This window comes from Odocoileus virginianus, chromosome 6, assembly GCF_023699985.2.
Source record: "Odocoileus virginianus isolate 20LAN1187 ecotype Illinois chromosome 6, Ovbor_1.2, whole genome shotgun sequence".
Lineage (NCBI taxonomy): Eukaryota > Metazoa > Chordata > Mammalia > Artiodactyla > Cervidae > Odocoileus > Odocoileus virginianus.
In genome coordinates this window covers 5,144,502-5,160,014 of record NC_069679.1, presented here as the reverse complement: position 1 = coordinate 5,160,014, position 15,513 = coordinate 5,144,502, and the positions used below count along the sequence as shown (strand labels likewise).

The following is a 15,513-nucleotide window of genomic DNA, read 5'->3' as shown; positions in this document are numbered from 1 at the left end:
AGTTCAAATAGAAAAGCAATGATGGAACTACTGAACCATAAAGCACCTAGAGGTCTGGGTAAGCTGAACCCAGAAGATCTGTCCCTCAGCAGTCAGCACTATGTTCGTGATGTGAGCACCAGCACCGTTAACACTGGGTAACCACCAGATTTTCTTTAAAAATGATGCAGGCTTTCTGCAAGACTGAGAAACATGTAGTAAAGCCACTTACGAGGGTGGCAAGATCCACCTGCAAGCAACATTGAGAAGTCATTTATAATCACAAATTTAATGAGAAATGAGTAATCCATGAAAACATTTTCTTTAGCCTGTGCTATGCCAAAGCAGAAAAGCTACATAAGAAAACCAGGCAACTAGAAGGAACAGAGTGCCTACACTCTTATCTCTAAGAGAAATTCCTCTAAATTCTGATCAATAATTGATGACTGCTACCTAAAGCAATGACATAATGGAATCTGTTTTAGCTTCTTCTTTTTTAAATAAAACACAGTAGGGAAAGACACGAACATTCCATATAATTTGCTCATTCATAAGATTATAAACTCATGAATATGTTTCTTGGAAGGCTCTTCATGAGTCTACTTGTACATAAATCCTAAAAGTTCCTTGGGGAATGGGAGTATTTAAGATTTTAGACCTCAGATCTATATCCATTTCCACTAAATCAAAGTGTAAATTCCCCTTTGAATGCTTGAAACCAGGCACATTCTCCTCTTTGGTGAAAACTGCCATGTATGTCAGGATATATGGCAACCCAAATATAAGGAAATGATCAGTTATCTAAATAAAAAGCTTTTTAACCACTATAAATATACTTGAGATATAATATTAATAGTGACTTACAATATTTAGTTGTTTTGATTTTAAGCATAAATACATTAATTTAGCAATACTGCTTCTTTCCACTGTTACATTTTATTACATAGTTATATTTATACATACACATATGTAGATTCATCTGCATTTTAGCTCTGTCAGCAAGAGGCAAGAACACCCCAGTAACTAAAAGCATTCCTAACTCTGAGATCTCAGCTTTTAGATTCAATGTCTCACTAAAGGAAACTGGATTCCCTGGAGAACTGGCTGATTCTAGGAATGGGGCTGGGAACATTTTGTGGCAAAAGGACATTCAAAAAACAATGGAGACATATCAAAAGGTCACAGGTACTAGGGATGAGGGGAAAAAAAGCATAATAGAATGAAAGGGATCCTAGGACAACCTGAGCAAACTAATGATAGTGACTGATTATAATCCATTGAATAAAATAAGAACTCAGCTAACCATACTGATAAACAAATAAGTAGTATGCCAACTAATAAAGGTAGAAGGATTAATGGAATTAGAAACTGCCCACTTGGCAACTATCATAGTAATACCTCTTTCAGACAGTGAGTGGATTCTAAAACTGGTATGCAAAAGTAAGATGAGAAACAGGACATTTACAGAGTTTTAAATTATATTTCCACAAGGTATTTATTAACGATAAGGGGAAAAGTAGTTAACTTTCTAGTGGAGGGTCCTGAAAGATACACCAGAGGATAAAAGAGACATTTCAGCTTTCATGGGACTGACATTAGTCTTTAAACCATTAGAATCTACATGAACAACAATTAAGATCTCATACAAAAAGTGCTCAGCAAATTCTGGTAGTTGGCATTTGTGAATATAATTAAAATGAACATAAAAATTTTATGGATTCATAAGAGCCCTTTATTGCTTTATGTTTTCTCATTCAGTAGATGCTGAAAATCCAACTATCAATGAATATCTGCAAACAAAAACAAACAAAAAAGAAGAGGAAGTAATACCTGACTTAAAAGGCTTAGAAGCAACCAAGCCATTAAAAACGCATCACATCCAGACTACATCATTCTGGTACACCAGAAGCACCTTTATGTATCGATATTTCAGCATTATGCTTTTGACGTTTGTTGAGACAATTATATGTAAATTTTATCATCATTTGTATAGAAACGTGGTCAAGTACAGTGTTTCTGGGGGTCATGCAAGTACCTCAGTGGTAAAGAATCTATCTGCCTGCCAATGCAGGAGATATGGGTTCCATCCCTGGGTCAGGAAGATCCCCTGGAGAAGGAAATGGCAACCCGCTCCAGTATTATCGCCTGGGAAACCCCAGGGACAGAGGAGGCTGGCAAGCTATGGTTCATGGGCTCACAGAAGAGTTGGACACAACTTGGCGACTAAACACCACCACGCTGTGCCTTATGTTGATCTCTAAATAAAATCCATACGTATATAACACATACATGAAAAATTCCTCTCAGCACATACAATCAGAGAAATATTTTCTCTACGGGTGACTCAGCACCCTAACTTGTATTTTGCCATTTATTATATAATGATGATAAGTTGGCAAAAATTTCATCTTTGTTTCTATTTGCTACCAGATTGCTCAGGGTTAAGTTTTATGATCACTCTATTGTTTCTAGGTATTCTACCTAATTATCTCCTACCTTTATTGCTTGACTCTTATCCTTGTTTTAATGATTTTATTGTATTTGTGCTTTTTATTATCTAAAGACTAATTCTTTTCGGAAGGAGGCCCAGTGTAAATAATAAATAAGAACTTCAGGACACCAGGCACCTGAGGTAGGCAGAAAACAAAGTCAATGTGGGTGAAAAAAACAAGAGAAAGGGAAAAAGGAATAAAACATAGAGTCATTTACTTCACGATTTTTCATAGAATAGAAATTAAAAAGTTATACCCTCTGGATTTTGCCTTCTAAGATGGTAAGCCACATGGCACACATTAACAGCCGTCTTATTCTTACTAATGAGTTTTTTTGCCTTTTTATTTTAAAAAATTCTGAAGACAAAGTAGAAAGAAAAAATTACTAGACAGCAATTTGTCTAGTAGACAAAAAGCAAGAAAGAAAGCAAAATTTAATAAGAATCAATAGTTAATAGTATCAACTATATACAATTATAATGCTGGACACTGGGGACCTTCTTCCCATGCAAACATTCTTAAAATATTTCATTCAGATTTTGAAATTCATCTTAAGTAAACGAAAAATGAAAGCGAAAGTTTGCTACGTAAATGGGAACAGCATGAGAATGCCAATTAAACATTGTTACTTGCCACCTGCCTCTGTGAGGAGGTAACTAACCATTTTAGTGATGAACAAATTGAACACACCCTGAAAGGAGTTCAGGGTGGATCTCAGGAATGAGGCACTCTGCACTCTGGGGAAAACTGGCAGAACAAGCCTTCAGATAGATATTTTCAGAAGATTTTATGGACCCAATTTATTGTATCTTTTCGTATCTAGAAAAGCAGCACTAAAATCATTAACAGAGACATCTGCTCCTTGTGACCAGCAGTGCCTTCTTGTGACTAGCAGCAGTCTTCTGTCAACACGAGTGCTTGCCTGCATGTAATCCTCTTCACCACAATTACATACATACTGCCTCCCCGCTCAGCTCTTCAGAGCAGATCCTCAAAACTATCTGAGAGGTTGGCTCCAGGCTATAAACTTCATTTTGCCCCCAAATAAAACTTAACTCACAACTCTCACATTGTGCATTTTTTTTTTCAGTTGACATGATGAAGAAAACACTTTTTGCTATCCCGTCAAGAGGCCATCCATCTCCAAAGCCAAGAGAGAATAACATTCTAGGCAAATCCATTGGTTAGAATAAATACCCTGTGGACTCCCCCTCTAAAACTTATTGAAAGACCCAGCCCTATGAAGGACAAAAAAGGCAGAGCGAGGCAGTTTAAGTATAGACAAGCTGTAATGTTGAAAGAACACTACAGCCAGTAGGGTAGAGAGTATTCTAATTGCTCAGTCGTGTCTGACTCCTTGCGACCCCATGGACTATAACCCGCCAAGCTCCTCTGTCCGTGAATTATCCTGGTAAGAATACTAGCGTGGGCATTCCACTCTCCAGGGAATCTTCCCAACCCAGGGATCGAACCCGGGCCTCCTGCCTTGTAGGCAGATTCTTTACCATCTCAACCATCAGGGAAGCCCACTGGTGGGCTTATGATACTATGGAAAACCAATGATACTATGGAAAACAAACAAATTAAACTTATTACTATAAGCATTGTATCAAAGCTGAAGGCAAAAGCATTAATTTGAAATGCATCAAAAATAAGATGAATTCGTTTTCTTAGGTTTAGTCTCCCAAGGAAATAGAAATGAAAGCAAAAACAAATATGACCTAATCAAGCTTACAAGCTTCTGTATAGCAAAGGAAATAAAAAATAAAACAAAAAAACAACCTATGAACTGGGAAAAAATATTTGCAAAGGATGCAACCAATAAAAGGCTTAATTTCCAAAATATACAAGCAGCTCACACAATTCAATAACAAAAAACAAAAAGCCCAACTGAAAAAATGGGTAGACGGTCTAAACAGATATTTCTCCAAAGACGACATACAGGGGCCAACAGGCACATGAAAAGATGCTCATCATCATTAATTACTAGAGAATACAAATCAATACTACAGTGAGGTACCACCTCCCACCAGTCAGAATGGCCATCATTAAAAAGTCTACAAATAATAAATGTTGGAAAGGGTGTGAAGAAAAAGATACTCTCTTACACGGTTGGTGGGAATGTAAAGTGGTGCAGCCACTATAGGAAAACAGTATGTCTGAGAGAACAGCATTGAAACAAGTATACCATCAAGGGTGAAACAGATCACCAGCCCAGGTTGGATGCATGAGACAAGTGCTCAGGGCTGGTGCACTGGGAAGACCCAGAGGGATGGGATGGGGAGGGAGGTGGGAGGGGGGATCGGGATGGGGAACACATGTAAATCCATGGCTGATTCATGTCAATGTATGGCAAAAACCACTACAATACTGTAAAGTAATTAGCCTCCAACTAATAAAAATAAATGAAAAAAAATAATAAATGGGTTGAAAAGCAAAAAAAAAAAAAAAGGAAAACAATATGTGAAAGTTGCTCAAAGAACCAAAACTAGAGTTGCCATATGATTCTGTAATTCCACTGCTAGGCATAAACCCAGATAAAACTATAACTTGAAAGGTTATAAGCACCCCTGTGTTCACAGCAGCACTATTCACAATAGCCAAGACACAAACAACTTAAATGTCCATCGAAAGATGAACAGATAAAGAAGATGGGGTACATACACATATAATGGAATACTACTCAGCCATGAAAAAGAACAAAATAATGCCATTTGCAGCAACATGGATGGACCTAGAGACTGTCAGACTAAGTGAAGCAAGTCAGAAAGAGAAAGACAAATACCATATGATATCACTTATGTGTGGAATCTAAAATACAACATAAATGAACTATCGATGAAACAGAAACAGCCTCACACACCAGAAAAGACTATTGGTTGACAAGAAGGGAAGTGTGAGGGAGGGAAGAATTTGGAGTTTGGGATTAACATATACAAACTATTATATATAGGATGAGTAAACAACAAGGTTCTACTCTATAGCACAGGGTACTATTACAGTATCCTATGATAAACCATAATAGAAAAGAACATGAAAAAAAAAAATGTGTATAACTGAGTCACTCTGAGGCACAGTTGAAATTAATACAACATTATAAATCAACTATCCTTCAGTAAATTTTAAAAAAGCATTTTTTTAAACAAGAAATACCAATGAAGCATAAAACAAGCAATAAAAATTTGCATAAGTTTAGACAATATGCGTAAATGGCTGAAGTTCACTTAGAAGAGTCAATCAGCAAAAAAGATAAGAAATTGTCAAAAAGAAAAAGAGACGACCAATCATATTCAACATGTTTTATAAAATAAATTAGATTAAGTATCACTAGGTAAAGTGAATAAAATAGAAAACATTCAAAAAGATATGTGTATATATATTAGCTATTCAGAAAAAGACAAACACTACATGATCTGGCTTTCATGAGGTACTAGAGAAGTTAAATTCATAGACATGGACAGGAAAACGGTATTTGCCAAGGGCTAGGGAAACAGGGAAAGGGAGTTGTTCTTTAACATGTAAAGAGTTTCAATTTTGTAAGATGAAAAAGTTCTGGAAATCAGAATTTGCACACAATAGAAATACAGTTAACACTAGTTAACTATACACTTATAAATGATTAAGATGGTAAGTTTCATGTTATCTGTGTCTTATCACCCACAAATTTTAAAAAAGAATATTCAAGAAGACAATATAGCATAAGAAAATATTATAAATTAAAGCAACAAGAAGAGACGGGTGGCTATTAACTGATCAGAATGATAAGCATTTTCTATAGCTAAAGCAATGGAAGAAATCTCAAAATCAATAAATTTGAAAAAAATTTTAACTATTACATATAAAATTACTAGACAAAGCTAAAAAGCAAACAACCAACTGGGGGAAATAATTGGAATGTTAATAAAATGACAAAAGCTTAATATCTTTAATATATTATAATCTCATAGTAATCCTTTAGACAAATGTAAAAACCTTTTTTTAAAAAAATGAATAACACATACACAGCTTACAGAAGACAAAGTTATTCTCCTACTGGGAATCCATAGCTATTAAATAGTCTAAAATCTATACAAAGACTCATAAATAAAAATACTCTTTACATATAACAAAAAGAAAAAAGGAAATAAAAGAAATTATTTGTTGGTAAACAGTTAAATAAATTATGGTATTTTCATCCAATCAATTATACAGCCACAATGTTTTTGAAGAATACTAATCACATGGAAAAATGCACCCACTTAATGTTAAATAAAAACAGCAGATACTAACCTAAATACACAGTACTAGCCCAATTACATTAAAATGTATATTAATATTCAACACATAAGTTCATAAAAAAAGAGGGAAGAAATTACATTAAAATTTAACAATAAAGATTTTTATTTTTCTTCAAACTTTTTTGTATTTTTGAAATTCTCTACAATTGAGTTCTCTTTAATTTAAAAATATATTAATTCTTTAAAAAGAAAACAAACAAGCCTTCAACTATCCATTATATAATTTAAATGTTCAGCTCCACTTACCTCTTGTCATGGTTGGACTAAACAGTCCCAGTACTGACATGCTAGAATAGGAGATTAGGTCTTTATATAATTCCCCATGTAAATATTCTTCTGCTTCTTGGACAGACGTAATGTTCACTGGGCATGAAATCCTGTTGCTGGATGAATATTTACAGTCAAAATTAATTTTTAAAAATACTTCTCAGCTTGTAAAAATATATATATACTGAACTTAGTATATTCCATAGGATAAACATCTGACAAAATAAAGACAACTGAACACTATTCTAAAAAAAAAAAGAAAAATCAGTCTCATTAAATAAAATTTCTATCTCCCCAAAATTTTCTCATCAGTGTTCATACTTCCTTAACCTATCCAAGGTGAGTCAAATAAGTAAGGGAATTAGGAGTTGAATAGATCTAAAACTTAAAAAGTCTTACAGTGAAGCTGAATACTTACAGTTGAATAAATTTTAAGAGATCTTCAGTTCCCAGCATACCAGTGTAAGATACTGGGTTCTGGCCTTCCTTGTACATCTTTACAACAGGAAATTCGGTAACATTTTGCTTGGTACACACATGAGACCAATCTGCACAGTTTACTCTCGCAAGCAGCATGGTGGATGTGCCTAAATAAAAAGAAAATGCACATTTTTATAAATGTTCATGTAGAAAACTCAGTTGTTGAGAACTGTTAATGTCTTTCTATCCCATTCTTATTTCAGCTTCTCAGCAGCACGGCAGGCTCCTGGGGCACTCTCTTCCCTTGGTTCTCGGCAGCACCTCCTCCCACTGGCTCCAACCTCTCCCCAGCTGCCTCCTTTTGTTCCCTTTTGCAGGCTCTTCGGCCAGTGGAGTCAGGAGTTCCCTCAAGGCTCAGTTTGAGTTGCTTTCTCTTCTTGTTCTTCAGTCTCTTCTAGACAATCTCAATAATCATCAACAACCTAAGAAATCCTAAATTTTTAGCTTTGGCCCAGGCTCCTCAAAGTTCCAGATCCATGTGTCCATACTGCCTTCTCCAGGTCCCTTTGAACAGAAACATCCTCAAACTCAAGACGTCTAAAACCAAACACGGTTTCTTTCCTCTGAACAGTAGTGAACGTTGCCATCCTGTGCAACTCTAAAAGCAAAGTATCACCTGTCACACCTCCTCATTCCTAAGCTCCTCAGGTCTTACCTCATCAATCCGCATGCCTTCCAATGTTACCACCTAAATTCCGAGTACGTCTTATATTGGTCCCTTTCTCTTTCCTGCCATCATTCTAGTCATCACTTCTCCTGATTCATCTCCCAGAATTTAATATGTCTCTACACTGAAGCTAGAGATATCTTTTCAAAACGCAAATCTACTTTGCTATCAGCCCACCTCTACCAATTTTACCAGTCAGGTCTTTCTCACCCTTCAGATCTCCGCATGTGTGACCATTTCAAAGAAGCCTCCATTGACACCCTGATCTACATCTGATTCTTATACTGCTAAAGGACCGTGCTCTTTTCCCTACCTCACCATGGAATTATGTACTCATTTGTGTTGTTGTATGATCTGAGCTTCCTGAGGTCAGGGACTGTGTCTGGTTTCCTCATCACTGGTTTTCCAGAATCTAGAGCAGTCCTCATACATGAAATACCTTAGATATGTGTGTGAATATACTATCTAGGGCCTCCATGATGTTTATCTAGGGCTTCTCTGATAGCTCAGACTTCCCTGGTGGCTCAGATGGTAAAGCGTCTGCCTACAATGCGGGAGACCTGGGTTCGACCCCTGGATAGGGAAGATCCCCTGGAGAAGGAAATGGCAACCCGCTCCAGTACTCTTGCCTGGAAAATCCCATGGACGGAGGAGCCTGGTAGGCTATAGTCCATGGGGTCGCTAAGAGTCGGACACAACTGAGCAACTTCACTTCACTTCACTTCTCTGATAGCTCAGTTGGTAAAGAATGTGCCTGCAATGCAGGAGACCCCAGTTCAATTCCTGGGTTGGGAAGATCCCCTGGAAAAGGGATAGGTTACCCACTCCAGTATTCTTGGGTTTCCCTTGGGGCTCAGCTGGTAAAGAATCTGCCTGCAATGTGGGAGACCTGAGTTCGATCCCTGGGTTGGGAAGATCCCCTGGAGAAGGGAAAGGCTACCCACTCCAGTATTCTGGCCTGGAGAATTCCACAAACTGTATAGTCCATGGGGTCGCAACTGAGTGACTTTCACTTTTCACTTTCATATATCCAACCTGTCTCAACAGTATAATTTCATACATATTTATTTAATCTAAATAATTTCTTTTCAGCCTGAGAAAACACACAGCAGAACCTCAAAGAGAAATTCCTACTTGTTCTCTACTAATACAGATGACCCTTTAAAAACACTGTGTAGGTTCACTTATGGATTTTTTTCAATAGTGAATACTACAGTCCTACATGATCCAAGGTTGGATGAATCCACAGATATGGAAACTTAGATATAGAGCAAACGTGTATGCTGCTGCTGCTGCTAAGTCGCTTCAGTCGTGTCTGACTCTGTGCGACCCCATAGACGGCAGCCCACCAGGCTCCCCCCGTCCCTGGAATTCTCCAGGCAAGAACACTGGAGTGGGTTGCCATTTCCTTCTCCAATGCATGAAAGTGAAAAGTGAAAGTGAAGTTGCTCAGTCGTGTCTGACTCTTAGCGACCCCATGGACTGCAGCCTACCAGGCTCCTCCGTCCATGGGATTTTCCAGGCAAGAGTACTGGAGTGGGTTGCTACTGCCTTCTCCGGCAAACGTGTATATGGAGGGCAAAACCTGTTACACTTGGATTTTCTCCTGCACGGAATGTCAACACCCCTAATCCCTGTGTTGTCTAAGTCAACTGTATATGTAAAGTTCTCCAGTTCTCCAAAATATATAATTAGGTGCAGAGATATCAAAAAACAAATAACAAAGTAGCATACAACTCAGCTTATGAAAGAAAGAAAATCTAATAAAAGGAAATTTTCATATAGTATTAGATCAAAGAAGGAATCTTTGTATATCAATTTAATTCTAAATTAGGATGTAACCTACCCTTATGAATAAAATTGTGAAATGCAATATTTTAATATTTTATCATCAAAAGTTTTAATACTAAAAGTTCATCCTTGCATTGTGATCCTAGATTCTATCTCAGAGTCTAGTCATCTTATAAACCTGCTACCTGGTACAATGTCTATTACATATTATGTATCCAATAAAAATTTGTGAAATGTACCCTGATATTTCTTCATGAACAAATTTTCAGTATTTACATTAAAGTATGTTAATATCTGAATAATATATGAGCATACAAAGATAAATCTTTATTCCTTCTAAGCTTAGATCTACTCTATAAAGTTCTCTTCTCCATTATTTTAGTCATTTAGTCAATAAACATCTAGTGGTGCATGTACTGGTCCTTGTTCAGATGGAGTATCATACTATGTATTGCCACCAAAGGACACCATTATGACATGGTGTCATAATAAATGTAGTTCTCTCCCTTCAATAAGCATCCTCAATGGGTCTACCACTGCTTAAAATGTCCCGGCAGTCCAAGCCGAAAACTTTGATGTTATCTTTAAAACTGAAAAAAGAATATTGATATATATTATTAAAAAATGATAAGGCTACTTATATTGAAGTTATCACATTTTAATTTTCTTTGCTGTAAAATGGTTTCAATACTTAATCATGTTTCGAGTGGAATAGTCTAATGTTCTAAGATTACTGTAGTATTACACTCCACATACTTTAACAACACAGCAACTTCAAATAAGGATCCTAATTTAAAAGAAAAACAAGACTCTCAGCTACAGACACTATGTAATTATGAAAACTTGACATTTGGTGCCACCTTGTGACTGAGTATAAAATATTCTTCATCCTCTTGGACTAAGAGATAAAAAGTGGCTTTTCCCCAAGACTAAAGGTCCAAAGTATTACAATATTGTCCTAGTTTATAAAATTAAGAGTATAGGCTTCACCATAGACACAAAACATTATTGTTACCTATAGTACGCATTTCTATATGCAGCCCCATGAACTTCCAAAATAATCCACCTATCTGATATCTAATTACTAAAAGAATTGTTATTCATAAAGAACATACTAATTGAAAAAAGAAATCAAGTCTTTAGGTTGGTTAATATGCTTTTTTTTATTCTACAAACACATACAACTCAGAGTCCTTGCATTGAGGGGTCAGGTCTTTATTTGGTCATTAACAGAGAAGAAAGTAAGAGAACCTTCTTCCATTTTCATTTGGTATCTAGCCAAATGGGCTGGGGAGGGGGGATAATTCTAGTATTCAGGGACATTATCCAATTACTATTTCATTATGGTTTATATTTTCCTACTTTTTCTTTCTTCTAATCATTTTACCAGTAAGGCTGGAAAACCTAAGAGAAGAAACTTATATCAGTCTGTAGATTGCAACCATAAAGGAGAACTAGATAGTGACAGGATTTGCTTTAAAAAAAACTAAGGATCATATTATCTACAGACTTAATCATCCCTTCTCCTGGGGAATGAAAGAATCAAACAATGGATCGAATGTAGTCTGGAAATGAATGGAAAAGAAATGGATCAAAAATGATTTCTTTATATCTCTGATGCTTTTATTATTATAAAACATATTATGTTTAGGTTGATTTTCTGGAATCAACTTCTTGAATTCACAAAAGCCCCACATATATATACACATATATATACATATATATATACACACACACGCACACAAGTTGTACACCAGTACACCTTTTCCACAAAATAAAACAAAATTTATGAAACTCTATTATATTTGCTAATTCATTCACTCAACAATTATTAAACATGACATACTCTGTAATGTAAGACAATGCACCAAGTCCAGTGAGCTGAGTATAAGGCATACTTTCTTCCCATAAGGAACTGACTAAATTATAAAAGAAGCTATAAGCTAATGCTCCCAAAAAACTAAATGGTGGATGCATTTCTGGAGTAGCCAAGAAAAAGCCCATTTAGCCATAACAGCTTTTATTAACAAGAAAAACAAAGCAAGAAGAAATTATATTAAAGATACAAAGCATGATATAGACTGTCTTATTCGAATGATTACAAAATATTATACTTACCTAATCTATTACTCTCTCTCTTACTAACAGGCCTCCCTACTCCTCCTTTTGTCTTTGCTGGGACAGTGGCATAGACATTTTGAGTTCATTGCTTGGATTACTGTTTGTCTACCACTGAATCAGATTTCATAGAATAGTTAAAATAAGAAGATTCTGGCTATTAAGAAATTCCCTACCCATGAAAAGCTAACTGTATAGCTTCAAGAACACTGGGATCTTAGAGCCTTCATTAGACTGTGAGACTATAGGCTTATTGATCAAAATTTTATTTAATAATATTTAGTACATATTTAATAATATTTAACAGTAACTGGCACATAGTAAGCACTCAATAAATGTTTGCTGAATGACTGAATTCAGCCAAAAAGTTTACTGGATTAAGTATAAAGCTATAAGACAATTTAATGAAGACAATCAAACGGAATGCTCCTAACAGTTTTGAAACTCATGGTTCCTTAATGTATGAACCGTGGAGACACAAACATAATAATGTGAAATTTTATTTGGTTTTCTACATCTTCAGCGTGACACAATTTTACAAATAGCTATAGCTCAGAACCAGGAAAATAAACATGCCAACAACAGTGTAATACCTTTCAGTTTAATTGCCACGTCGATATAGGACTGCAGAAATGCCATGGATACTGCTTGCCCTACATTAAAATAAAAAATTAAATAAATATTACAACATACATATTTCTAAAGCATCCATACTTATATGTAACAAACATATAGATTAATGGGGTATCTCAAAATTATTTTATACTAAGAAATATTCTAATATGCAGCACTCAGTATTGTCCACACATTCAAGAGAGTTCCAAATACAACTAATTTTCTACATTCATATGGCAAGGAGTGCAATTGAATGGCTATTATTTGAAGATAAAAGCAATATAATGCCTATAAACCTACAATAACTGTTAATCTATTCAAATCATTAGCTTGAATAACAACCATTTTCCAAATTAGTAAGCTTAACATCTAGTTTAATCATAATCTCCAATTTGTAAGTCAGATATTTATAATCAGGGCTTCTCTGGTGGCTTACATGGTAAAGAACCTGCCTGCAATGCAGGAGGCTCAGATCCCCTGGAGAAGGGAATGGCAACCCACTCCAGTATTCTTGCCTGGAGAATCCCATAGGCAGAAGTGCCTGGCTGGCTACAGTCTATGGGATTGCAGAGAGTCAGATAATGACTGAGCGACTAACACTTTGACTATACCATATATAATCAGTTTTACGACCCTAGAAACAGCTCCGAAGTAAACTGTTTAAAAGTGTGGGACATATGAAAGCTATGTCATTTTACAATGTGTAATAACAGAATGCAAAAGTAAAATCTGCCTACTTTAAATGTCCTAATATGCAGTACAGTAGTCACCTCTAAAGGTTCATAATACTCACAGCCAGCATAGAAAAGCACTATGCTGTCAGAAGCCGTTACTGTCGCATGAAATGTCTCTTCTGTTAACTCCACAGTGAGTTCCAAAGGTAACTGTCTCTTCCTGTCTCTGTAAACAGTTTCTTCCACTTCATCATCTTGAATTCCTGAAATGTTTGAAGAGAAATTAATATAAATATAAATCTATAATTTAAAATATTTAAGCTCTTCTCCCAGGCAAGCATATGAAAATTTGGCACTTCACAGAAACTCATGAATTCATACTATCTTAATATTTAAAATGCATATTTAGAAAACTTTCCAGTTGTCTGGCTTTCCATCTTAAATGACTCTCAGATGCTTCCTGACCTAGAAATGATCAAGTTTTAGTTAATTCCAAAAGGAATTACTTACACTTGTCAATAATATAATAAATATAAATATAAAAATAACAAACTTGACAACAAATAACATTTATTTCTAATCAATATATTAATTTATAACCTAAAAAAGTCCTACCACACATGTTTGACAGTATTTCTTTAGCTTCTACTACACAGCAAGCATTGTGATGGACACTAAGGAAAGTGGCAAGCAAAGCAGACACAGCTCCTGACCACACAGTTTCTATCCACGGAAAAGTCGATCAATAAACTCATCACTAAATAAATACGTAACTATAAACGTGATCAGTTTAAGAAGAAAGGCAAAAGATACAGTGAGAGAGTTTAACAGGGAGATTTAAACTGGGCGATCCAAAGTCTACCAGATAATCAATAAAAGAATGTTCTAGACAAAGAGAACAACATATGCAAAGACTCTGAGACATAAAAGAGCTCAGCATACTCTAGGCACTGAGGGAAGGCACATTTGACTAAGACAAAATAGACTGAAGAAATGACGTGAGAAAACTCTAGGCTTTCCAGATCATGTGTGTATTAGTCGCTCAGTTGTGTTCAATTCTTTGTGACCCCACAGACTGTATGTAGCCTGCCAGGCTCCTCTGTCTATGGGATTCTCCAGGCAAGAATACAGCAGTGGGTTGCCATTTCTCCCTCCAGGTGATTTTCCCGATCCAGGATTGAACCTGTATCTCTTATGTCTCCTTCTCCTGAATTGGCAAGCAGGTTCTTTACCACTAGCGCCACATGGAAAGCCATAAAAGCCCATATAAACCAAGAAATTGAGATTTCATTCTATGTGTACTGAGTTATGGGTAGATTCTGAATATGTAAAACTAATTTCATTAACCACAATATATAGAAATATTGAATAATTGTGGTATACAGCTAAAACTAATATAATGTTACATATCAATTAAATCTAAAAAAAAAACTTTTCATTAAGACAGACACACCCACCCATTTATTCATCTATCCATTCAAGTATGTAGTAAACACACATAAACACACATATTCTGAATTCACAAATATCCTGTTGGAAGTTTGTACAGATCATATGGTAACACTGGAGGCACATCTAACTTGATTAGAGAGACAATTAAAGCTTCCTAGAAGTTGACACTAGCTGAACATTATTAAACGAAAAATGAAACTTAAGGAAGCAGTAGAGGCATCTAAGTAAAATGAACAGCATGTACAAAGCAACAGTGGCATGAAAAAGCATGAAGCTGGAAATCTGAATGTCGACTAAGCATCTGATATTAAGAATTCTTAACCATATAGATGTAGTAATAGCATTATGTTAATTTTAAAAGAATCCTTACATGTCTGAAATACAGGGAAATATTTATGGATGAGTTTATATGTTTGGAATTAGGTGCAAAATAATAAGTAAAGGGCTATGATTGTAACAGGATTAGCCACTGACTGATGTTAGTTGGGTGAGGCCAGGAAATGGTTATCTGGAGGTTTGTTCTAGTATCCTATTTTATGATACATTTATAATTCTCTGTAATAACATATTAAAAAGAAAGGAAGTGAGAAAGACAATGCAGTCAGAAAACTAAATTATTATTTTCCATATGATTTCCAATATCATAAAAGACTAGATCTAGATTTTAGTATCACATCAGCAATTTTTAGCTGTGTGACTCT

General features: G+C 35.6%; 1 protein-coding gene across 7 annotated transcripts in view; it reads right to left on the bottom strand.

The window, feature by feature from the left end:
- Positions 1 to 15,513, bottom strand: part of TXNDC16 (thioredoxin domain containing 16) — an 86,604-nt gene that overhangs the window by 17,239 nt on the left and 53,852 nt on the right. For all 7 annotated transcript variants that reach the window (XM_070468622.1, XM_070468619.1, XM_070468617.1 and 4 more), the window contains 4 exons: positions 13,480 to 13,623; positions 12,665 to 12,724; positions 7,434 to 7,602; positions 6,995 to 7,131 (listed from right to left, as the gene is read on the bottom strand). In XM_070468622.1, coding sequence (XP_070324723.1) covers positions 6,995 to 7,131; positions 7,434 to 7,602; positions 12,665 to 12,724; positions 13,480 to 13,623 — 510 coding nt within the window. The remainder of the gene's footprint in view (positions 1 to 6,994; positions 7,132 to 7,433; positions 7,603 to 12,664; positions 12,725 to 13,479; positions 13,624 to 15,513) is intronic.